This window comes from Punica granatum, chromosome 2 (assembly GCF_007655135.1).
Source record: "Punica granatum isolate Tunisia-2019 chromosome 2, ASM765513v2, whole genome shotgun sequence".
Lineage (NCBI taxonomy): Eukaryota > Viridiplantae > Streptophyta > Magnoliopsida > Myrtales > Lythraceae > Punica > Punica granatum.
In genome coordinates this window covers 36251081-36272969 of record NC_045128.1, presented here as the reverse complement: position 1 = coordinate 36272969, position 21889 = coordinate 36251081, and the positions used below count along the sequence as shown (strand labels likewise).

General features: G+C 41.8%; 4 protein-coding genes across 12 annotated transcripts; all 4 read left to right on the top strand.

Annotated features, from left to right (window-relative positions):
- The first annotated feature begins 3037 nt into the window (after positions 1 to 3037).
- LOC116198200 lies at positions 3038 to 6605 on the top strand. The gene is made up of 2 exons (XM_031528554.1): positions 3038 to 3982; positions 5908 to 6605. The coding sequence occupies exons 1-2, from the start codon at positions 3139 to 3141 to the stop codon at positions 6264 to 6266; spliced, it is 1203 nt and encodes a 400-aa protein (XP_031384414.1). The 5' UTR covers positions 3038 to 3138; the 3' UTR covers positions 6267 to 6605.
- A 757-nt stretch (positions 6606 to 7362) lies between these two features.
- On the top strand, positions 7363 to 12161 carry LOC116198085. 5 transcript variants are annotated; one of them, XR_004155149.1, is made up of 5 exons: positions 7363 to 8354; positions 8851 to 8989; positions 9084 to 10196; positions 10880 to 11342; positions 11907 to 12161. XR_004155149.1 is itself a non-coding variant. In XM_031528412.1 (4 exons), the coding sequence occupies exons 1-4, from the start codon at positions 7483 to 7485 to the stop codon at positions 11288 to 11290; spliced, it is 2481 nt and encodes an 826-aa protein (XP_031384272.1). In that variant the 5' UTR covers positions 7363 to 7482; the 3' UTR covers positions 11291 to 11669. The 5 variants fall into 5 exon arrangements, 4 of the variants coding, with proteins under 4 accessions (XP_031384272.1, XP_031384271.1, XP_031384270.1 ...); XM_031528412.1 differs by lacking the exon at positions 11907 to 12161 and having other exon boundaries at positions 8902 to 8989; positions 9087 to 10196; positions 10880 to 11669; XM_031528411.1 differs by lacking the exon at positions 11907 to 12161 and having other exon boundaries at positions 8902 to 8989; positions 10880 to 11669.
- A 312-nt stretch (positions 12162 to 12473) lies between these two features.
- Positions 12474 to 15699, top strand: LOC116198087 (metacaspase-1-like). Of its 3 annotated transcripts, none has more exons than XM_031528417.1 (6): positions 12474 to 13398; positions 13480 to 13673; positions 14176 to 14509; positions 14636 to 14747; positions 15023 to 15223; positions 15310 to 15699. In XM_031528417.1, the coding sequence occupies exons 1-6, from the start codon at positions 13193 to 13195 to the stop codon at positions 15367 to 15369; spliced, it is 1107 nt and encodes a 368-aa protein (XP_031384277.1). In that variant the 5' UTR covers positions 12474 to 13192; the 3' UTR covers positions 15370 to 15699. The 3 variants fall into 3 exon arrangements, with proteins under 3 accessions (XP_031384277.1, XP_031384276.1, XP_031384275.1); XM_031528416.1 differs by having other exon boundaries at positions 13477 to 13673; XM_031528415.1 differs by having other exon boundaries at positions 12476 to 13673.
- Positions 15700 to 16072: 373 nt separating this feature from the next.
- LOC116198089 (metacaspase-1-like) lies at positions 16073 to 21747 on the top strand. Of its 3 annotated transcripts, none has more exons than XM_031528418.1 (6): positions 16073 to 16330; positions 18976 to 19737; positions 20235 to 20568; positions 20695 to 20806; positions 21137 to 21270; positions 21357 to 21747. In XM_031528418.1, exons 2-5 carry the CDS (start codon positions 19677 to 19679, stop codon positions 21137 to 21139), a joined length of 510 nt encoding a protein of 169 aa, XP_031384278.1. In that variant the 5' UTR covers positions 16073 to 16330; positions 18976 to 19676; the 3' UTR covers positions 21140 to 21270; positions 21357 to 21747. The 3 variants fall into 3 exon arrangements, with proteins under 3 accessions (XP_031384278.1, XP_031384280.1, XP_031384279.1); XM_031528420.1 differs by lacking the exon at positions 16073 to 16330 and adding an exon at positions 18293 to 18907; XM_031528419.1 differs by lacking the exon at positions 16073 to 16330 and having other exon boundaries at positions 18293 to 19737.
- Positions 21748 to 21889: the final 142 nt, after the last annotated feature.

Sequence of the window (21889 nt, the reverse complement as noted above, 5' to 3'; positions counted from 1 at the left end):
TGAGCCAGCTACTACCGTGAATGGTGTAGTGGGACCAAACAATGAAGATGTTGAGCAGGGGGAGCCAATCCCGGTACCTCAGGTCAAGAGATCTAAGAGATAGCACTGACCATCCACAAGGTATCCTGATTCTGAGTGTATTTTTGAATACTGATGATAAGGAAGTGTAGGACTTCCATGTTGTGCAGAAGCACGAGGATAAAGAGTTGGATTCGAGCAATGCAAGAAGAGATGAGCTCCTTACAGAGGAACAACACTTATGAATTGGTCGAGCTACCAAAAGGTAGCAAAGCATTGCGGAACAAGTGGTTGTTCAAGTTGAAGAAAGACGGTGACAAGCTAGTGAAGTACAATGCTTGATTGATGGTCAAAGACTTTGCATAAATACAAGGCATTGACTTTGAATAGATTTTCTCTCCGGTCAAGAAGATGAGTTCAATCAGAGTTGCACTTAGCTTGGCTAGCTTGATCTTGGAGCTTGAACAACCTGATGTGTAGACTACATTCCTACATGGTGATTTGCATGAGGAGATCTACACGAAAAAACCAGAACGATTTGAAGTGAAAGGGAATGAACACATGGTTTGTAAGTTGAAAAACATGTATGGGCTAAAACAAGCTCAACGACAATTGTACAAGAGTTTGATTCATTCATGATCAAGCATAATTATAATCGTGGAGACAAATTCATGTGTATAAGTGAAACAGTTTCCCGACAACTCCATTATCTTGTTGATGTATGTAGATGACATGCCAATCGTTGGACAAGATGATGATTCGTCATGCTGAAAGAGGAGCTGTCCAAGTAATTTGACATGAAGGTTTTGGGTCCTGCGAGATAAATTTTGAGATGGAGATTTTCCGCTACAGGAAAGTTGTGTATCATAAGAGAAAAATGTTGAATGAGTGCTTGAGAGGTTCAATATCAAGCAACTTGAGAGGTTCAATATAAAGCAGGCGAAGCTGGTTGTCTCACTTCTTATTAAACCACTTCAAGCTGAATAGACGATATAGAAGATGAAAAAGAGGCCATGGAGGATATCCCTTTTTTCTCCACACTCTAACTAATGTATGTCATGGTGTGCATGCGATTAGATATTGATCATAGATTTAGTATTGTGAGTAGGTATCTCTCGAACCCTGTGAAGATACACTAGGGAGCGGTGAAGTAGATCTTGAGGATATCTGAGAGTCACTTCAAGGTCGTGCCTATGTTTTGGCAATGAGAAGCTTATTCTTGAAGGATTTGCAGATGCGAATATGGCGGATGACCGCGACAGTATAAAGTCTACTTCGAGGTCTTTGTTTACTTTTTTGTTGTTGGGGGAGCTGTCTCGTGACAGTCTAAATTGCAGAAATGTGTTGGCCTATCCGCGAAAGAGGTTGAGTATATTACGGACAATGAAGTAGGAAAAGAAATGCTTTGGAAGAAGATATTTCTTCAAGAATTGGAACTGAAATAGGACGAATATGTGGTGTTTTACGACAATCAAAGTTGCATTAGACTAGAGCAGAAATTCCATGTACCATGCTAGAGTGAAACACATTGATGTCATATACCATCGGTTGAGGTCGGTGATAGAGGAGCAGTAGAGGCAGTAGCAAAAGATCTACACGAATAAGAACACCGCAAATATGCAGGAGAAGATCATTTCGAGAGAGAAATTGGAGGTTTGCTCGAAGTATGCCTGGATGGACTCCAAGTAAGGAAACGGGCAAAGATCTTGTGGGGCCAGAAGGGAAGATTATTTAAGTGGGCTCCGGCCCCATGTAAATTATAAAAATTAAAAGGGAAATCTAAAGGGTGAAAGGAGAAGCAACTCGCACACCCAAAGCTTTCATCCACTTGCAAGATTCAATCTTGATGCATTGACCGAGGATGAGATTTGATGTGAAAAAATCTTGGTGAGGATCGGGCACATCAAGATGGCTAATGCATAAGCTTGCATGATTTGCATGTGCCAAGTGAATCAATTACACGAGCGAGGGCAAAACGGACCCAACAAGCTATGAAAAGCTTAATTATCACTTATGGAGATAATGGTTTAAAAGGCTCGAGCGAGATGGACTTTTTGGGTCAAGAAATTTATAACTCAATTGGGCCTTCGAAAGGTTCAATTTATTAGAGTTAATCGACAACTCGACTTAAATACAAATAGACACATAAGGAAGGCCAATAAGAGTTGAGGTTGGAGTGAATTTTAATGCCAATAAACTCTAGGTGACATGTTTTTAATTTCATTTCCTGCTTTTCATTTTTAAAGAAATTAGAATTAGCTTGTTTCTCAATTTTATTTATTTTCAATTTCATTATCTTTATATAAGGAGATTAAAAAGTTGATTAGATGACTGGATATTTTGGTTAAGGATTTCTTTTCTGTTATTCATTGAACTCTCCATTGAACGATCAAGTGTAATACTTGTGAAGCTCAAACACAATCTCATATTATTGATTCTTATTTTTTTTTTATAAATGACGGGTCAATAAATCTTTCTATCTAAATATGAATTTAGCGATCGGAAAATTGATTCACTTTTGTTGGGTTTCACAATGTTTAGTGAGGTCCGTCGCAAATCTGATCCCAATTTAAGGGTAAGGGATGAGATTCATTAATTGCCCCCAAGTTGCCCATATATTTTATTGATTTCTTTCTCCTATAAAAGGAGCCCTCCCCTCTAGCAAGACATACAATCATAAGAAGCAAAAGCTCCATTCGAGAGAGCAAGTAAGAGTGAGAGTGTGGGAGGAGAGAGGGAAGAGTTGATGTGAGAGATTGTGTACTCTATGGGACAAGATTATACGGTACTAATGGATATTTTTTGAGGTAATGCAGTATGTTAATTATAAAAAAATTAATATATCGAAGATAGAGAGAATAGTAGGTTCCTAATTAGATAGTTTTGTATTCGGTTCAGTTACTGTCTATAGGGAAATCGAGATCTGCATAATGAGTTGATTACATAGTAGAATCTTTGCCGGTTGGCATTGTGATCTAAAGGGTTTTAAAGGTCATATTTCGGTATCCTTCGTTACCCTTTATTTTATTATTCTGTCTCAATTCTGTTGTCCGATATACAGTGGCGATTATTATTTACCAAATTATAACTCGATAGATAGACATACATACATATATATATATGTATGTAAGAAGTGCTTGGGATCCCGAACAATCGGTATTGGAGCTCATGGGTCGCAACACCACCTCCATGGCCCCACTTCTCCTCCGTAGCCTCTTCACATCCCTCTTCCTCTTCGCTGAAAAGCCCTTCATCAACCTCTCTGAGCGCTACAAAATCCTCGACCTCCTCCACACCTTCATCGTCAGCAGCTTCCTCTTCTTCCTCCGCCTCCTTTCCGCCGTCGTCCCTCTCGTCGACCTTTTTAGTTCCGGCGGCCACAGGTTCCCTTTTGTGCCCAAGGGTAAGAAGCCCGACTTCCTGCTGCAGTTGCCCGGCGGAGTCGGCGACTACGCCATCGCCCGGGCACTCTCGCAGCTGCTGGCCATAGTTAACACCTTGCCCGTGAGCTCCCGCAAGTACGAGGCCGCGCGGTCCTTGGCTGAGCGGCTCATCGACGAGAACCAACAGGAGGGCACCGAGGCGCTGCGCGAGGTTAATCGAAAGGTTCTCTCGGCTGCGTTTTCGAGGACTCTTACCCAGCTCGAAGCCGCAATGGTGGACGGGGGCCCCGCAAGGTCGGGCGTTGTGCCGGCCGAGTACTTCTATCTGAACCGTGGTCTGAGGGTGGTTAAGTCGCTTGGGCATGTGGTCTGGAGCCTAGCCGGGACACCGAGGGATGAATTGGTCCAGGAGGGTAGCTCGGCGGAGAAGCTCGCGGCTGAGCTGGTCTGGCTGGCTCAGAAACTCGCGGCTTGCGGGTGCGCTGAGGAAGCTGTCTGCCTGTGGGCCTTAGCTTCAAAACTATCTTGGCTTTCTGTCTCCGGCGAGCCCCGCCTGCAAGGCTTGCTTGTCAAGGTTTCAGGTAAAGCTCGAATTTTTTAATCCCTTTCCTTTCGATTTTCTTATCCTCGTGATAAATTGAACTAATTTTCTGCAAAATCACTACCGTGACTGTGTTCATCTGTTCTTTCTCCTCCGACCCTTGATTTGTTTGTGCCCGTAGAGTGAACCCAAGATTGCAGAAATTCATTACTAATCCATTCTCGCATTACGAATTTGCTATTTTTATCATGGACCCAGCTGATATATTAAGGCTTCTGTTGTAGTATGACTGTAGGAGAATCCCCTGTTTTGTTCCTTGTATGGAAAGGATACCCATTTCAGCAAGCGTATTTCTCCATGGACAGTAAGCGTGAATTCGTTTTTCTACCGTTAATTTTAACGGCATGGTTTCTTTCTAGCCGAATTGAATGAGCTGACAGGCGTTGGTAGACGTGTCCTACTCATTACTAGCGTGTTATGTACTTTGTAGGAGAAAATTAAAAATTGCAGTGCGGTTAGCTCTGTTTCTCTATCAACTAGTGAATGTCATAGGCTAGCAAATTTAATTGCATTTAGTGTTGGGATCGTACCTCGTATCAGCGTGGGATCTGTGGGAGGAGGGGCTGATGGTCCCTGTTAGAATAATATGCTCACCCGTGCATGGCTCGAGAAAGAGATACCGAGAGATTTGAGTTGCGGGACTATTAGTTCCCTTTCATCTTCATTGACTAAGGGATGGACGTGTAGATTAGAATAATCTGCCGAAGTCCTTTTCATTCATCATGTTTACCCTGCATATTATGGTATATGCAGCTTGATAAGGTTTCTCAATATCTAAATTCTTGATGTCATCTTCCATAATTGGCTCTTTCAATATCTTTAGTCTTCTCATTTGACATCACATCGCTCACAATGCGTTCTGTCAAAGTTTTGAGCTTGTTAGATGAAGTAGTGAGATGATTGAAGAAGTTTTCCTGTCATTATGACAGCATTCTTCTAGTTTTCCCCTTGCTTGAACCCGAAGCCATGATCAATGTTGCCATCCACTTTCCCTAAAAGTCTGCTGGATATTCAAATTTGACTTTTCCTTTCTTTGGCATGCCAGATGCTTCCTTGATGATTGGTCTTCTTGCTCCTATTCTGAAGTCATTCAATTCACTGTCTGTACATGGGATTTCATTAATTGCAACAAAGGGGCGCTGTCTAATTCACTGCCCAATCCGACTAACCTGTATGCCGATGAAAGCCTTAGAAACGGAGCATTTAATTTGTGATCCCATGGCATCTTTACTCCGAAGTAAAAATTGAGCTTCCCAATCCAATACTTCGAGTGGCTCCTAGAAGGAGAACAAATTTTCAACAAAACTAGCTACTTTCGACTTAAACGCACAATAAAGTTCCTTTTCTAGGACTGACCGTAAAGATCAAGGGAGAATCATGTTTACGTTCTTCTGATCGAATTAGATCTCTGTCGCCCATACTTCAGGTGTAAATTGAGCTGTTTATTTCCTGGCTTCGAGAGAAGCTGTGCATCAACTAGAACCTTGCCATTTTCTTTCTCATGTTTAATGTTTGTGTTGCAAAGAAACTAGTCTCAATAGCTTGTATGCATTCACTTTTAATTCTTTTGAGAAAGAACCTTGTTCAGAAACAGAACCCATCTTGTCCTTGGAATGGTCTGTGAAAATGTTTGCGTGCTTCTACTGGTGCCGACATCGGTTACTGCTGGAAGATCATCATGAAAATAAAGGAAAAGAAATATCAGAATTTGGTCTATTTAAGAACCTCTGACCTTCTGGTTTGACCTAATTTCTTAAGGCTGCTGCCTTCCATGTGCACGACACTCCATTGCTTTTCCTCTGATCAATAGACAGATAACTGTTTCTGTTTGTTGGGTCTGAATATTTATTTCCTTCCATGCTTGAACAAGTAATCTCGATATTTGGCTTATTTATTCGTATGCAGCATTCTTGTTCAAGCAAGCCAAGGACATGAGAGTAGACCCAGCCAATGGGACGGAAAAGGAACAGCAGAGGCAGACAAAGATGAAGATGCTGATGTCGTGGCTCCCGCTGCTTTGCAGAGCAAGCAATGGCACCGATGCCCCAGTCCTAAGCCTTGGAGAAAGAGCCGAGCTCGAGAGGGTGTTGGAGGAGACCATAGAAATGCTGGACCAAGAAGAGGAACAAGAGCAGGTCCTGTCTCAGTGGCTCCACCACTTCATGTACTGCCCATCCTCGGACTGGCCTAATCTTCATTCCTCCTACACCCGCTGGTGCACCGCTTCTCGTAAGCTCTTGCCTCTGCCGGTGAATGCCAACTGAAGATTGGCCGGACTTCCAGTGACCTGGAGTAGATCTGGGGACTCTCTTCCTCATAGTAGAAGCATAACTGTTATTAGTGTCTAGTAATTAATCGAACCGACTCGCCAGGTTGATGACTGTTTATCGTATCATAAATTAATGAACAGCATTCGACCTGGTATTGGATCAGCTCATCCTGCCCGAGAGAGAGCAGCACCTCGGGAATCCAAGACGTGCTAGCAAAGGAAATTATATCAATTATGTGTGTATATATATAGAAGAAAGGGTTCATACATTATCCTTCAGATGAAAATATACACCATGGTATATTTTTGGTATAATAACTGTACGAATTACTTAGGGTGTGTTTATTTTTCAAAAAATTTTCAACTCAACTCCACTTATTTTCAATTCAACAATACAATTATTATTTTTTTTAAAATTTTTTAATTTTTTTAATCATTCAATTCAATTTTTAATATTAAATTCTCTCAACTATTCATTACTTTTTCACAATTCAACAACACAATCATTATTTAATCATTACTTTCTATCAACTATTCATTACTTTTTTACACTTTTTCTCATAATTCAACAATACAATCATTACAAACTAATTAAAATTAAAACTCAACTCAACTCAACTTTAAATCCAAATGCAGACTTCGTTTGTTTTCAGAGTTTGATTTTAAGATTTTAACTATAATTTTATCTTTATTCACTACACAATAAAAATCAACTCTTTAAAGTAAAAAAGGTGGGCCCATATATAAACTCACATACAACTCAATTATACTCAATTCAATTTTTAATATTAAATTCTCCAAACTATGCATTACTTTTTCTCATAATTCAACACCACAATCATTAAAACCCAATTAAAATCAAAATCAACCAATTAAAATCAAAATCCAACTCTCAAACCAAATGCAGCATTATAGTCTCCTTCGTGTCGTTGAAAAGGATTTGCCCAAACTCCAGGGACCAAATTCAGGACATTTGAAAAGATTGTGGTCAATCGAGACAATTAGGAAAGTTCAGGAGCTAAGTTGAAATAAACATGCAAAAGCGGGACCCCGAGGAAAAATGAAACAGTCGTCTCCCTCTCTTTTCTCTCGTAAAACGGCCTGAAGGCTGAAGCTCAAACCAGCACCTCCGTCAACTCCCTCCTGAACTCGTCAGTCCCTTGATTTCCACTGGGCCGCCGTCGCCGGCATCGCTGCAACCGCCGTCGCCAATGGTAACCGTCTCTGCCGCCACCCTTGGCCCGGAGCCTGAGAACGTCACTCTCGTGGACATGTCCAAGCTGTCTCAGTCGGAGCTCCAGGCCCTCTCCCTCCGGTCGTCGTCCTCCTCCCTCCACCGCCAGCTGGCCTTCTCCGATCAACTCTTCCTCCCCAAGATCGACCGCTCCGTCTTCAATGAGAGCGCCGGGTCCCGCCAACAGACCTACTCCCGCCCCGATTCCGCCTTCTCCTCCTCCTCCTCCTCCTCCGTCGCAGCCGCCGGTCACCATCACCGCAACCGGATAGCAGGCCTCTTTCCTGTCCCTAAGCTCCCTGCCCTCCCCTTGGACGATGATCCGGAGCGCCGAGAAAACGTCGCTATTATTAGAACCTTAAAACACTATATCAGCCAAAACCCTAGCCCAAGCTTCACCCACATTGATCTGATCCCTCCATCACTCCCTGCACCTGTTGGCGTCAGCTCTGATGGTCTGGCGAGTTTCGAGGGGGAGCGGAAAAGAAAGCGGGGTAGGAAGCCGAAAGTGAAAATGAATTTGAATGTTGAGCAAAAGATTGAAATTGAGCCAATGGGTGCCTTGGAGATGAAAAACAAAAATGGTGTTGTCATTGATGTTGATTCATTGGTTGGGTTGGAGGATCCTTATGGAGAGGAGTTGAGGAAGAGGACTGAGGGATTACAGAGTGAGGAGGAGTTGCTAGCTTTTATGAGGGATTTGGGAGGGGAATGGGGGAGTCGGAGGAAGAGGAGGAAGATTGTGGATGCTGGTATTTTCGGGGATTTCTTGCCAATTGGGTGGAAGCTATTGCTTGGCCTTCGTAGAAAGGAGGGTCGTGCTTCGGTTTTTTGTCGGCGATACGTGAGGTTGGTTCTCGAGTTTCTCCTATAATCGGAAGCATACCCAGTTCTTCATGGTTTCATGTTGGTTTTGTTTCTCAAGGTAATAAGGATAAAAAAATGTATTTTTAGCAACTTTAGTAAGATAATCTCGACGGTTGCTGCATTGGATTCTTTCTAATTTGTTGTCTTTGCTTTCCAATAGTCATCTTAGTTCTTTGTGTTGGATGAAATTATCGCGAGACCTGCTTCAAGTTAAGCTCTGTTCTCTGTCAATTGAAATTAAATATTGTCCTATGCATGTAGATGTTGTTGGCCATTTGTATTTCCTTCTCTTCTTATTTTGCCGGTGATATGTTTACTAAGTGTTTCGGTTGATTGAAATTCGTTTCTTGCCAATGGTTGTCTTATGATCACCATGTTTGTTAAGAGTCATGGACCTAACATTAAGCAATCCTCCCACTAGCCGCTCTTAACCTCTTCAATCTGAGGAACTTACATTTTATCATGAATACACTGTCAGCCCTAGTGGACAACAATTCATTTCGTGCAAGGAAATCGCATCGTATTTCAGGTCCTACTTGGGGCTCCCAGCTGCATCAGAGTCATTGATCCAGAGCGCAAATGATAACCAACAGGACTGCAGAGTGGATATTATGCACGTAAGCTCTACTCTAATCTGCTATCATATCTGTTCAAAAAGCCTGTGTCTTGATGGTTCCTTGAGTGTGACATAAGGTTTACTGTCTTATGCAGCAGTGTGCAGGTCAGGTAGTCAAAGATGACAGCCATAGCCTCCATATTCTTAGCAGTCCAACTGCTCCGACTCATTCTTTACAAAATGCACTTGATAAGAAAGCGAATTCTATTGGTGCTGAAAATCTAGCAGAGGTTCAGGTAAATGACCTCTTTGAATGCTACAAGTGCAACACAACTTTCAGCGAGAAGGACTCGTATCTGCAACATCTTGTTTCGTTCCACCAAAGGACTATGAGGAGGTATCGGATTGGTTCATCTGTTGGGGATGGCGTAATAATGAAAGATGGGAAATTCGAGTGTCAGTTTTGCCACAAGGTGTTCGAGGAAAGGCGTCGGTATAGTGGTCATGTTGGGATCCATGTGAGGAACTATGTGAGAAGGAAGGAAGAATTATCTGGACAGGGAAGTACTCTGAACAAAATGGAGTCATCGAGTGGGAATGAATTGCCTTCTCGAATATCTAAAATGGATGCTCTGATTGAAATTGCACAGAGTTCAATAATGGAGAACTCAACTGCTGGAAACCACCATAAACTCAGTGGTATATACCCCAATTGTAGACCAAATGAATCTATTGCAGGTTTTGCTTCAAAAGCCAATGCTCACAGTGACATGAAAGTTGATTCTTCTATTAGTGATTTGAGAATGGAAAATACAGATAGCGAGCAGACTCTCGATGAAGAGTTGACCGACAATGAGGATGAATGTGTAATTACTGATGTAAAGGGAAAGTTGAAGGAAGATTCTGATGATTCTTCCGATGTTAATATGGACATGGATTGTGAGAAGAGAGTTGCAGAGTCAGTGGATGGGCAAAATGATAATACCAATGTAAAGTGTAGTGGAGATGATTGTCAAACGGAGGCATTTTTTGATCTTCCTAAAACTGGGGCTGCTGATGGAAAAGATTCTGAAAGTTCTCTTATTCTGTTGAATGGTAATTTGGCTTCCATACGTCCCCCGGAATACCTAGAGAGTGATGGTAAGATGCTAGAGACTACAGATGGGAACACGAGACATGCAGAATTGGACACTGGTGTGATGCAGTCCCCTCAACAAAATCCTGACAGTAACATACAGCAAAGTGGTACCCCTGATAGAGTCTCAAAGGTGCAGTGGCTGCTTTGTCTCATCTTCTTCCTGATAAAGTAATTGTTGATAAATGCAGCATCCACGTGGTTGTTTCCGTAAATTTACAGTATTCCTCGAGCATGGGTTTGATGAGAGGACAAAAACGAGAAATCCTCATTTTGACTGTAAATCTCCTGCTTGTCACCCCCATCTAGCCCTCTTTTTTTTTTTTTTCTTCCCCTCCCCACCCCCCCTTCAATGCATTGGTGCTTAAGTCAGCGTCTTGTATGTTGGATTGGCAGTAATACTATCTAAACCTAACTTTCCTGAACCTAGGTTTTAGATAATGTTAGGGGGATGCACCCTGTATTATACGCCTTCCAGTCGATCAAGAGATCTGCACCTCATTTCCCTTCATGCTAGCCAAGTTTTATTTACTTTTGATGAAGTTTTATGTATATATAATTTTTGGACTGTGGCCTTGACTTGTATAGCCTTGAGCATAACGTCTTTCTATTATAAGTTGTTGGCCAATGCTGTCCACAAATTAAGTTTTAGCTGCGAAACTTAGCTTTCTAAACTCCAGTTGCTAATTGCTCTCTGACACTATTTTGCTTTGTTTTTCTTTTTTCTCTGTACTGCCAGTAGTTCTACGGTATATGCTTATATATCTGCTACATATTACACTTCTTGGTCTCTTATAAGCTGCAGTATGTGTTCAGGGGGAGGATAAGATTTGCAGCATTGACCAGAGGGAGGACAATTTAGCACCGTTTGAGGAGCTCAGATATGATGGGATAGAACCTCTGGAGTTTCAATTTGTGACAATGGAAGAAGAGTCTCATCCCATGCCTGAAGAACCCATAGATATGACGACAACTTCAGCCATGGAAGGACAGTATGATTCCTCTATTCCATTTGGATCTGAAGAATTAACATTAGACCAAATGACCACGGGGCATCAGCGTGCATCGTCCTGTGTGTGGTGCGGAGTAGAGTTCAGTCATGAAGCTACCGACTCTGATGTGCAATCAGATTCGGTCGGTTTTATGTGCCCAGCCTGCAAAGTAAAAATTTCTGGCCAGCTAAATGCATTTGGAAATGGTTCACCTGCAGATTCCAACTGCCTTTAGTAAGGGTTATGCCTTTAATTGGGCTTTTTGCGTGAGCTTCCATTAACATAGGGTATGTTCCCTTCGTTGCTACTACTAAATTTTTTTACTGGAATAAGACTCGTTACTTGAGTGGTCTGGGGGCTCAGGCCATTCTCGTGGGTTTGTGAGGCAAGGATGGTCCAAATTGCCTTGCTTCCATATTCATCATTTCCGCAAAAGATACCCGGAATATATATAGGAAAGAATTTCTGTGAACTGTTTGGTATGATAGAATGACAAGGAACAGGGAGGAATATTTCACAAATTATGACGTCATCGTATTGAATTTGCTTTCCGAATTCCTGTTTTCTCTTTTTAGAAGATGAATAACATGAGAGAAAAAGTTTTAGATTGGGCAGCACGAGATGTCACCTTTCCCACTTCAACCAGACCGACTCTTGCTCAATGGATATTTATCTTGTTTTAAGTTTAGTTTGAGTCTAACATAGAGAAAAAAAAAACAAGCCTAAAAGTAGGGGACTAGTTGATGATGATGATGATGATATATATATATATATATGTATATATTTGTTTTGAGACCCTTCTTTCTGAGGATTGAAGCATGGCATCTCCTTTCTCTCCTCTCTTCAATCAGGTGAGGCATAGCACGTGCTTTGACCATTTAACCACAGAGGTGGCTCTGCGGGCAGATTTTTGTAGTAGGGTTTCTTTTCGCTTCAAGTAGATTAACGGTGAGGTGTACATATCGGTTTTCAAGTTTTCTCGTAGCTTTCTTGTTTCCCTTGTGAAAAGAAAGGAACCATGTGAACTTTCTACCTTGTAAAAAGAAACTAGAAGCTGAAAGGTCAGAATTATTATCAATGGAGTTGTCTACATATGGTACATTTCACTTTGGTGCCATAGCTTTTCAACCGACTTTAAATGACCGCATCAGTACTACATACATATTCTCATGAGAATTGAACATGAAAATTATTTTGACGACTGCTGCGTAGAATCTTTGTTTTGGGGGATGCATTTGCGAGTTACTCTGGATTTTGGTTTAGTGTTGGGTGACTGTGCTTTAAGAATTTTCGGTATTGGTTGGGGAATCACACTCTGGAAAACAGTTTCTACTTTCTACTTTTCTTCTCCACTACTATTCTTGGAATACTGTGTTTTTAGGTTCTCTCTCCCAACGGCTGCTCAAAGCTTTGATGATGTACTCAAAAACTTTCCAGAGAACCGAATGATGAAGGCCGCAAGTCAGAGCCCTCGAGTGGGTCAAATCTCGGGCACAACTGTCCTAATCTGAGCTTTCGACTTTTTCGTCGGAGAAAATCTGGGATTCTAGAAAAACAAACAATTCCAATATAAGTACATGGCGATGGATGCGCATCAGGTTCTCACTTTGAAAAAGCAGTCGGCTGATCTTGTGTGTGCGCCCATGGTTAAGATTAAAACTCCAGCACGAATCATCCTGAAAATCGAGCAAGCTTATATAGGAAGCGGCACACGGTTTTCCTCTTACTTTTCTCTTCCGTATCAAGCATCGTAAACGCGGTTTTCATCTTACCTTCCTAGAAAATGCGGTTATCTTACTACTGTTCACCGCGGTATCAAACATGATCTACTGTAAAGGAAAAAACAATGAAAAAGGAGAAAAGCAAAACATTTCCGCAGTCCCACTTAAGCCAATTAGTCCCGTTTTTGTTGTGAAAAGAGTTTTTAAACTGGAAAAGTCTTTGAAGCAAATATTCCCGGGGCACTGCCTCCGATCACTCCTTCACCCATCAGCTCTAAATAGCAGCGAAGTGGAGGTGATTATCCAACCAAGTGCAATCCCCAGAATCCTGTTGTTCGAGGCCTCGAGCAGCTTTCTCGGTGCCGAGAGCCTGGATAATCCCAAGGCTTTGAGCGCCAAGCAGAGTTGAGAAGAACATGTCGTCTGCAGGGAAGCCTGACTACAAGATTAGATGCGGCCAGTGCGAGCAGCAGATTAGGCCCATCTGGACAATGCAGGCAATCCGCTGCCCCTGTTGCCATAACATCATACCGATCACGAGGATGCAGCCCGCAAACCAGGACAACTCGCCAACAGGTGCCGGCTCCCTAAGTGGCAGTGCTGGGAACAGACAGTCCCTCAGGTTCGAGAGTTTCTACAATAGGGTCAGGGTGAAAATCTCGGGGGCGGGTAGTTACTGCTCCGATTTGTCTTCTCATAGTAGGTCATCATCGAAAGGCCTGAGTGGAGACATGAAGATGCCCGAGTCCCGGCTGAGGAAGCGGGCCGTGCTCTGTGGGGTGACTTACAGGAAGAGGAAGTACAAACTTAAGGGGACCCTCAACGATGTGAAGGCCATGAAACAGTTGCTGATGGAAAGATTTGGGTTTGTGGAGGAGAGCATCCGCATCCTCACAGGTAAAGACATCTATACCGTCGAGTCTCGTCAAACTTGGAAATACATTTCCTTATCATTCTGTTATCCAAGACGATGATTCTGTTATATATCCGGAAAACCTGGAAACCCGACCCAAAACCCGTTCTCTTAGCCTGTTTTCCATTTTCTTGAAGAATCTTGAAAACAAAAAATCTCCCATCAGCTCTACTTGGATTCCTAGCTTTGGATTTACGGGAAGAACATGCTAGTTCCCTGACGTAGATGGACATTAGGAGTTCATTATGTCTGAAGAAGTTGTTCTTCAGCTTCCGAAAATTCCTATTGGCCTGTCAAAGTGTAAAACCGCGTGCTTTTCAGTATGCGTGATTCATCGCATTACACTCGCGACATCACATTGATAAGATAAACGGGGCAAATATTTGAATATTCTAACAAGTAACAGGCCCCGGCATGCGCTTTTGATCATACACAAACTATGCCCTGTACTCACATTGCGTTGTATTCTCCGTGCATTGGCCGCAGAAGAGGAGAAAGACCAGCGGAGAATCCCGACCAAGAAGAACATCCAGGAGGCACTGGACTGGCTTGTACAGGACAGCTGGTCCGGTGACTCGCTCGTCTTCTACTTCTCAGGTCATGGTCTACGGGTGCCAGAAAATACGGAGGGTGACGAACTCGACGGGTTCGACGAGACCATCTGCCCGGTCGACTTCACCAAGGAAGGCATGATCCTTGACGACGAGATAAACTCCAGGATCGTCCGGCCTCTCAAGGAAGGCGTCACCCTCCATGCCATTGTTGATTCCTGTCACAGTGGGACCATCCTAGACCTGCCCAATGTTTATGACTATAAATTGTGAGTGATTTCTCGATTTTCCATATTTATTTATATGCATAGTAACAATAAATCTATTTTCCATAATTTTAAAATAAATATAAATATTTTTCTGACTATTTATTTATAATTATGGGGAAAAAAAAGGGGAAAGTGGTCGGACAATAGACCTCCCTCAGGTGCCACGAAAGGGACAATGGGTGGACTTGCCATCAGCTTAAGTGCTTGTGCTGATGCAGAAATTGCTGCAGATACCTCTGTAAGAATAAAACGCAATTCCTGTCCTCATTTCCTTTAATTTTTCCGTGATACTGCGAGATGTATTTAGTCTAGTGGTCGAGTCTAATTCTTGCTCAGGCATCGGCTCAGTCCTAGAGGTTTTAAACCTGTACACTGAAGGTAAAATTCGCTCACATGAAGCGTGATTTGTCAACTGTACCACATCTAGTGATTTCGCCTTCTCATTTCTTAATTAGTATGGTATTTTTTATCATACTTATTTATAAAGTGATGATTATTTTGATGGAATTGCAGGCTTTGACGGGGAAGATTGTGAGTGGGGCCATGAGTGGGGCCATGACATACAGCTTTGTGGATGCAGTAAGAAAGAACCCTGCAGGCCTCACATATGGTAAATTGGTCAGGTCAATGCACGAAGTCATTGAGGAAGCTAACAAGTCAAACTGTTTGAACTCTTCCTTTCTCTCAAGGATCTTCCATGCCAAACTCTTACAGGTAACTAATACGGATTTCAATTCGATTTCTCGGTTGTGCGTGTTAATCTTCATCCTTTGATTATGTCAAATGGTTTTTGCACTCAGGAACCCGTCCTGTCTTCCTCGGAGATATTCGATGTTAACTCGAAGAAGTTTGAGCTCTAGAATCTAGAATGCACCAGTGATTCCAGAAGACCATGGAGGAATTGCCAAGCGATCCGCATAAAATTACAATTTATGGTCAACCAGAAAATAAAGAATAAGGCAATTGTGAATCTGCAGAATATTTGCAGCCTTCCTTTCCATTTCGGGTTCCATACTGCCGAAGTTTATCAGCTTTTCCATGACCGCAATTCAGGCGTGAAATTCATCTGCCGACTGTTGTACCCAGTAGGGAAATCTCCGGTTGTAATTCTGAGTTTCAGCTTTCTGCTTGTTTTTATCTTCGTTATGGAATGATCTTTTGAGTTAGTCCATGGAATTCGTTTCAATCCATGCCCTTTATTGGTTCTGGAATCACCTTTAGAAAGCCTACGTTCCTTTTCCTTTTCCCTTCCTCCCTTGACGTCCTGGAATGGTTGCTTGTTCCTTTTGGATTTGGTCCAACTAGCACAACGGCAGCATCCGAATCCACTCGCTGAAAAGAAATTAGAATCTGATTCCACCCTCAAATGTCTTCTCAGAATCAATCTACAGGACTAATCAGGTCGAAGGAGACGACATGAAATTCAAGAAATTTTCAGCTCTGACATGTAAGAAACGGGATTTTTCAAACATGCATATCTATATATATACTTACACATGCTTATATAAATATATAAATATATATATATATATATCTTATACATATATGCGGCTGGAGAATTTTTTTTTAAAAAAAAGAGGGCTAGGGTCCACGTGGCCTCATTTTCCCTGCAAATCCATTTCCACCGCCATACATTTTTGCCTTTTTCTTTTGTCCCTTCCTTTCGTTTTGCTCTGTTTTTCGGGGGCTAGAGGAAACAGAAAAACAGAGAGAAGAACAGAGGAGGTGAGAGAGAGAGAGAGAACAAAGGAAGAAACGAAGGAGGAGAAGGCCGAGCTTCGGGATCGATCGTTATGTTGGTATTCTACAGTCTTAGCATAGGTATTTACTGAATTAAGTGGAGTCTAAGTCTCTTACTTTCTTATTCGATTGAATTTAGTTTCACTTTGAGTTGAAAGAGTTAGAGTGGATGAATTTACTTAAGCTTATAGGGATTAATGGAGGATTTAGTTCGTGTGTTGATTTTATGTTTAACTATCTTATCTTGATGTGTTGATTTGGATTGAAGATAGATGTATCTATATGTTTGGCTTAGTTTAATTTGTCTTGAGGAAGAAGTTAGACTAAATGAGATTATTATGCTTTATAGGGGCCAATGGAAGATTAAGTTTATATGTTAAATTGTTATTTGAAGATCCTAACTGACGTAATTGGTTGGGTAAAAGATAGATATATCTATGGATTTAGCTCTACTTAATTTGTCTTGAGTTGAAGGAATTAGATTAGATGAGAGTATTGATGCTTTCGACATAGATTATTGAGTTTACAGTTTTGAGACACCATTTTATTCAATTGTGTCTTTTCCTTGGTGAATTGAAGAGTGTGGTACAATTGAATTGCTAAATTGAGGAAATTAAAAGTGGAATTCAAATCGGAACTAATTTGAGTGATTGACATACGTAAACTATTATAAATGTTTATGTAAGTGAAGGGAATTGATAAAAGATTGAGAAGACAATAAGGGAAGAGATTAAGTTTATAATCAATGATATGCTTGAGTGTAAGATGTTGAGTTTAAATTGATTGAGCTTCTTTTAGTTTTAACCTTGCTTTTCTTGGTTGAGTTGAGAAGCTGTTTGTTTTCATGGAGTTCCACCATTGAAATCAATTCTTTTATTAATATAAGTATCTTGTTAATAACCGAAATGAATACTTTTATTCATTTATTGCTTAAGCAAAGTGTGAAGGTTAAAAATCATTAAATGGTGATTTTAGAAGATGTAAAGGATGATAATGAGGTAAATTAATGGTGTTACATGATTAAGCTACACGTCGATAGGGATTGATGGGTAATATAGGATAAGATAGAGATGGGATTGATTATGGAAGTATCGGAGTGGTTTTATCGTATCAAGAAGGAGACTTACCAGCATCGATATGCATTGTCATATTATTATATTGTTCATAATTTAACTTTATGTTTCAAATGATAGTCAACATAGGAGATCAAAATCATGCACTCGAAAGGCTTGACTCATTAAAATAGTTTTGACGAGTTCGGTGAGTACTTCATTCCATTGTGAAATGATATATATATATATATATATATTATGTGAGTACCCTATTCCTTTGTAAAATGGTGTATTATAGTTATATAAATTATTTTAAAAAAATATTGTGATAGTTAAAGATTAAGAAATTAATCCTGCTATGATGTGTGAATTGACTTGAGGGATATTGTCCTTTTATATTTCAATTTGATTTGAGATATACAGTTTGATTGTGTATGCTGATTGTGTATTAGATATGTGATGATAACATGTTGCCATTGTAATGTGAATGAGATTGTGGTTGTGTATGATGGTGTATGAGGTGAGGTGGCATGATTGCAATTGATTATGTTTGTGATTGTTACTTGACTATAGCCATGGGACCTGATCGGCCGCTGGACCCGGCGAAATATAAATATGGGCAAGATCGGCCGCTGGATCCGGCGGAATATAAATAGGGGCATAATCGACCGCTGAACCCAGTGGAATATAAATAGGGGCATGATCGGCCGCTGAATCCGGTGGAATATAAATATGGGCCAAATCAGCCGCTGAACCCGACGGAATATAAATGGGGGCCAGATCGGCCGCTGAACTCGGCGGAATATAAATAGGGGCCTGATCGGCCGCTGGACCCGGCGGAATAGAAAAAGGGGCCTGATCGGCCGCTTGACCAGCGGAATATAAATTGAGGTCAACTCTTACCGCTAGAGGTTAATAGGCGGCCCCCGCTTATGAGAGACATGGATATTGGGAGTTGAGGATGATATGAATGAGATGTGCGGGATCACGGTACCGTCATAACTCTGTTGCGAGGAAATGCAACCCTATGGCTATATTGATTGGTTGTGTTGTATATTGTTTGTCTGGTATGATTGTTGGAGATGTGATGATTGTTGAGATTGCTGGAGATGTGATGAATGTTGAGATTGTCTGAAGTTGTTCTGTGAAAGCCGTGTTGTATGCTAGAACTTTTTCTGTCAAGTGACTCTCGGAGAATGTATATATATATACATATATATATATATATAGATATGTGAGAGCTAGCTAGATTGGTTATATGTTGTTGAGAGTTATGAAAAGCAGGTTTTATATGAATAGTTTATGTGATAATGGATATCGAGGGAATATAGAGGAAATTCAGCTGAAATTTCGAGTCGTGACATGACATTATTGGGGTCACTCAGAAATTCGAATTCGAAAAAGAAAAAAAAATTGCCGATGTTCCGTGAGCAGTTCCGGATCAGTATGGCGTAGAAAAACATCATAAAGATATACTTTTATCGTAACAACTACAGCACGAGGGAGCATAGTTTTTTGATGCAGGTACATAACCTAGAAGGGTAACGTTTCCCGGCCTCTTCTCGTGAAGCGTATTTCATGATATGCATATGGCTCTCCGATTAAGGTCGATTCTCTTATTATTATTATCTCAGTAAGCAAATGTTTAAGTGGATGTTACTCGTCATTTGTCAGGAGAACTCCACATTAAAAAGAGTTTTAGCAAGTTAGCGGGACCCGCGTGGATCGATACTGCTCATCACCACATGTTGCTGAATAACATCGACTGAGTCGAAATGAGATTCGAGATTAGAACGGTGAATCTAAAGTAATACTGATTTCATGAGATGTGGCAGTCCTGGCAGCCCGCAAGCCAGGACAACTCGCCAACAGGCGCCGGCTCCCTAAGTGGCAGTGCTGGGAACAGACAGTCCCTTGGGTTCGAGAGTTTGTACAATACGGTCACGGTGAAGAACATGTCATCTGCAGGGAAGCCTGACTCCAAGATTAGATGCGGCCAGTGCGAGCAGCAGATTAGGCCCATCTGGACAAGGCAGGCAATCCGCTGCCCCTTTTGCTATAACATCATGCCGATCACGATGATGCAGCCCGCAAACCAGGACAACTCGCCAACAGGCGCCGGCTCCCTAAGTGGCAGTGCTGGGAACAGACAGTCCCTCGGGTTCGAGAGTTCCTACAATAGGGTCACGGTGAAAATCTCGGGGGCGCGTAGTTACTGCTCCGATTTGTCTTCTTATAGTAGGTCATCATCGAAAGGCCTGAGTGGAGACATGATGATGCCCAAGTAACGGCTGAGGAAGCGGGCCGTGCTCTGTGGGGTGACTTACAGGGAGAGGAAGTACAAACTTAAGGGGACCCTCAACGATGTGAAGAGCATGAAACAGTTGCTGATGGAAAGATTTGGGTTTGTGGAGGAGAGCATCCGCATCCTCACAGGTAAAGACATCTATACCGTCGAGTCTCGTCAAACTTGGAAATACATTTCCTTATCATTCTGTTATCCAAGACGATGATTCTGTTATATATCCGGAAAATCTGGAAACCCGACCCAAACCCCGTTCTCTTAGCCTGTTTTCCATTTTCTTGAAGAATCTTGAAAACAAAAAATCTCCCATCAGCTTTACTTGGATTTACGGGATTTACGGGAAGAACATGCTCGTTCCCTGACGTAGATGGACATTAGGAGTTCATTATGTCTGAAGAAGTTGTTCTTCAGCTTCCGAAAATTCCTATTGGCCTGTCAAAGTGTAAAACCGCGTGTTTTTCCGTATGCTCGATTCCTCGCATTACACTCACGACATCACATTGATAAGATAAACGGGGCAAATATATGAATATTCTAACAAGTAACAGGCCCCGGCATGCGCTTTTGATCATACACAAACTATGCCCTGTACTCACATTGCGTTGTATTCTCCGTGCATTGGCCGCAGAAGAGGAGAAAGACCAGCGGAGAATCCCGACCAAGAAGAACATCCAGGAGGCACTGGACTGGCTTGTACAGGACAGCCGGTCCGGGGACTCGCTCGTCTTCTACTTCTCAGGTCATGGTCTACGGGTGCTAGAAAATATAGAGGGTGACGAACTTGACGGCTTCGACGAGAGCATCTGCCCGGTCGACTTCACCAAGGAAGGCACGATCCTCGACGACGAGATAAACTCCAGGATCATCCGGCCTCTCAAGGAAGGCGTCACCCTCCATGCCATTGTTGATTCCTGTCACAGTGGGACCATCCTAGACCTGCCCAATGTTTATGACTATAAATTGTGAGTGATTTCTCGATTTTCCATATTTATTTATATGCATAGTAACAATAAATCTATTTTCCATAATTTTAAAATAAATATAAATATTTTTCTGACTATTTATTTATAATTATGGGGAAAAAAAAGGGGAAAGTGGTCGGACAATAGACCTCCCTCAGGTGCCACGAAAGGGACAATGGGTGGACTTGCCATCAGCTTAAGTGCTTGTGCTGATGCAGAAATTGCTGCAGATACCTCTGTAAGAATAACACGCAATTCCTGTCCTCATTTCCTTTAATTTTTCCGTGATACTGCGAGATGTATTTAGTCTAGTGGTCGAGTCTAATTCTTGCTCAGGCATCGGCTCAGTCCTAGAGGTTTTAAACCTGTACACTGAAGGTAAAATTCGCTCACATGAAGCGTGATTTGTCAACTGTACCACGTCTAGTGATTTCGCCTTCTAATTTCTTAATTAGTATGGTATTTTTTATCATATTTATTTATAAAGTGATGATTATTTTGATGGAATTGCCGGCTTTGACGGGGAAGATTATGAGTGGGGCCATGACATTCAGCTTTGTGCATGCAGTAAGCAAGAACCCTGCAGGCCTCACATATGGTAAATTGGTCAGGTCAATGCACGAAGTCATTGAGGAAGCTAACAAGTCAAACTGTTTGAACTCTTCCTTTCTCTCAAGGATCTTCCATGCCAAACTCTTCCAGGTAACTAATACGGATTTCAATTCGATTTCTCGGTTGTGCGTGTTAATCTTCATCCTTTGATTATGTCAAATGGTTTTTGCACTCAGAAACCCGTCCTGTCTTCCTCGGAGATATTCGATGTTAACTGGAAGCAGTTTGAGCTCTAGAATCTAGAATGCACTAGTGATTCCAGAAGATCATGGAGGAATTGCCAAGCGATCCGCATAAAATTACAATTTATGGTCAACCAGAAAATAAAGAATAAGGCAATTGTGAATCTGCAGAATATTTGCAGCCTTCCTTTCCATTTCGGGTCCCATACTGCCGAAGTTTATCAGCTTTTCCATGACCGCAATTCAAGCGTGAAATTCATCTGCCGACTGTTGTACCCAGTAGGGAAATCTTCGGTTGTAATTCTGAGTTTCAGCTTTCTGCTTCTTTTTATCTTCGTTATGGAATGATCTTTTGAGTTAGTCCATGGAATTCGATTCGATCCAAGCACTTTATTGGTTCTGGAATCACCTTTAGAAAGCCGACGTAAATCGACTTTTCCTTTTCCTTTCCTCCCTTGACGTCCTGGAATGGTTGCTTGTTCCTTTTGGATTTGGTCCAACTAGCACAACGGCAGCATCCGAATCCA

What these genes read in the sequence shown, in the direction of transcription:
- LOC116198200 (XM_031528554.1), top strand. Translation starts at nt 3,139, where the DNA reads ATGTATGTAAGAAGTGCTTGGGATCCCGAACAATCGGTATTGGAGCTC. An exon ending in CTTGCTTGTCAAGGTTTCAG is followed by an intron (nt 3,983 to 5,907) that starts GTAAAGCTCGAA and finishes ATTCGTATGCAG; the next exon opens with CATTCTTGTTCAAGCAAGCC.
- LOC116198085 (XM_031528409.1), top strand. Translation starts at nt 7,483, where the DNA reads ATGGTAACCGTCTCTGCCGCCACCCTTGGCCCGGAGCCTGAGAACGTC. An exon ending in TTTTGTCGGCGATACGTGAG is followed by an intron (nt 8,355 to 8,850) that starts GTTGGTTCTCGA and finishes ATACACTGTCAG; the next exon opens with CCCTAGTGGACAACAATTCA. An exon ending in GCAGAGTGGATATTATGCAC is followed by an intron (nt 8,990 to 9,083) that starts GTAAGCTCTACT and finishes TGTCTTATGCAG; the next exon opens with CAGTGTGCAGGTCAGGTAGT.
- LOC116198087 (XM_031528415.1), top strand. Translation starts at nt 13,193, where the DNA reads ATGTCGTCTGCAGGGAAGCCTGACTACAAGATTAGATGCGGCCAGTGC. An exon ending in GAGCATCCGCATCCTCACAG is followed by an intron (nt 13,674 to 14,175) that starts GTAAAGACATCT and finishes CATTGGCCGCAG; the next exon opens with AAGAGGAGAAAGACCAGCGG. An exon ending in AATGTTTATGACTATAAATT is followed by an intron (nt 14,510 to 14,635) that starts GTGAGTGATTTC and finishes GGGAAAAAAAAG; the next exon opens with GGGAAAGTGGTCGGACAATA.
- LOC116198089 (XM_031528418.1), top strand. Translation starts at nt 19,677, where the DNA reads ATGAAACAGTTGCTGATGGAAAGATTTGGGTTTGTGGAGGAGAGCATC. An exon ending in GAGCATCCGCATCCTCACAG is followed by an intron (nt 19,738 to 20,234) that starts GTAAAGACATCT and finishes CATTGGCCGCAG; the next exon opens with AAGAGGAGAAAGACCAGCGG. An exon ending in AATGTTTATGACTATAAATT is followed by an intron (nt 20,569 to 20,694) that starts GTGAGTGATTTC and finishes GGGAAAAAAAAG; the next exon opens with GGGAAAGTGGTCGGACAATA.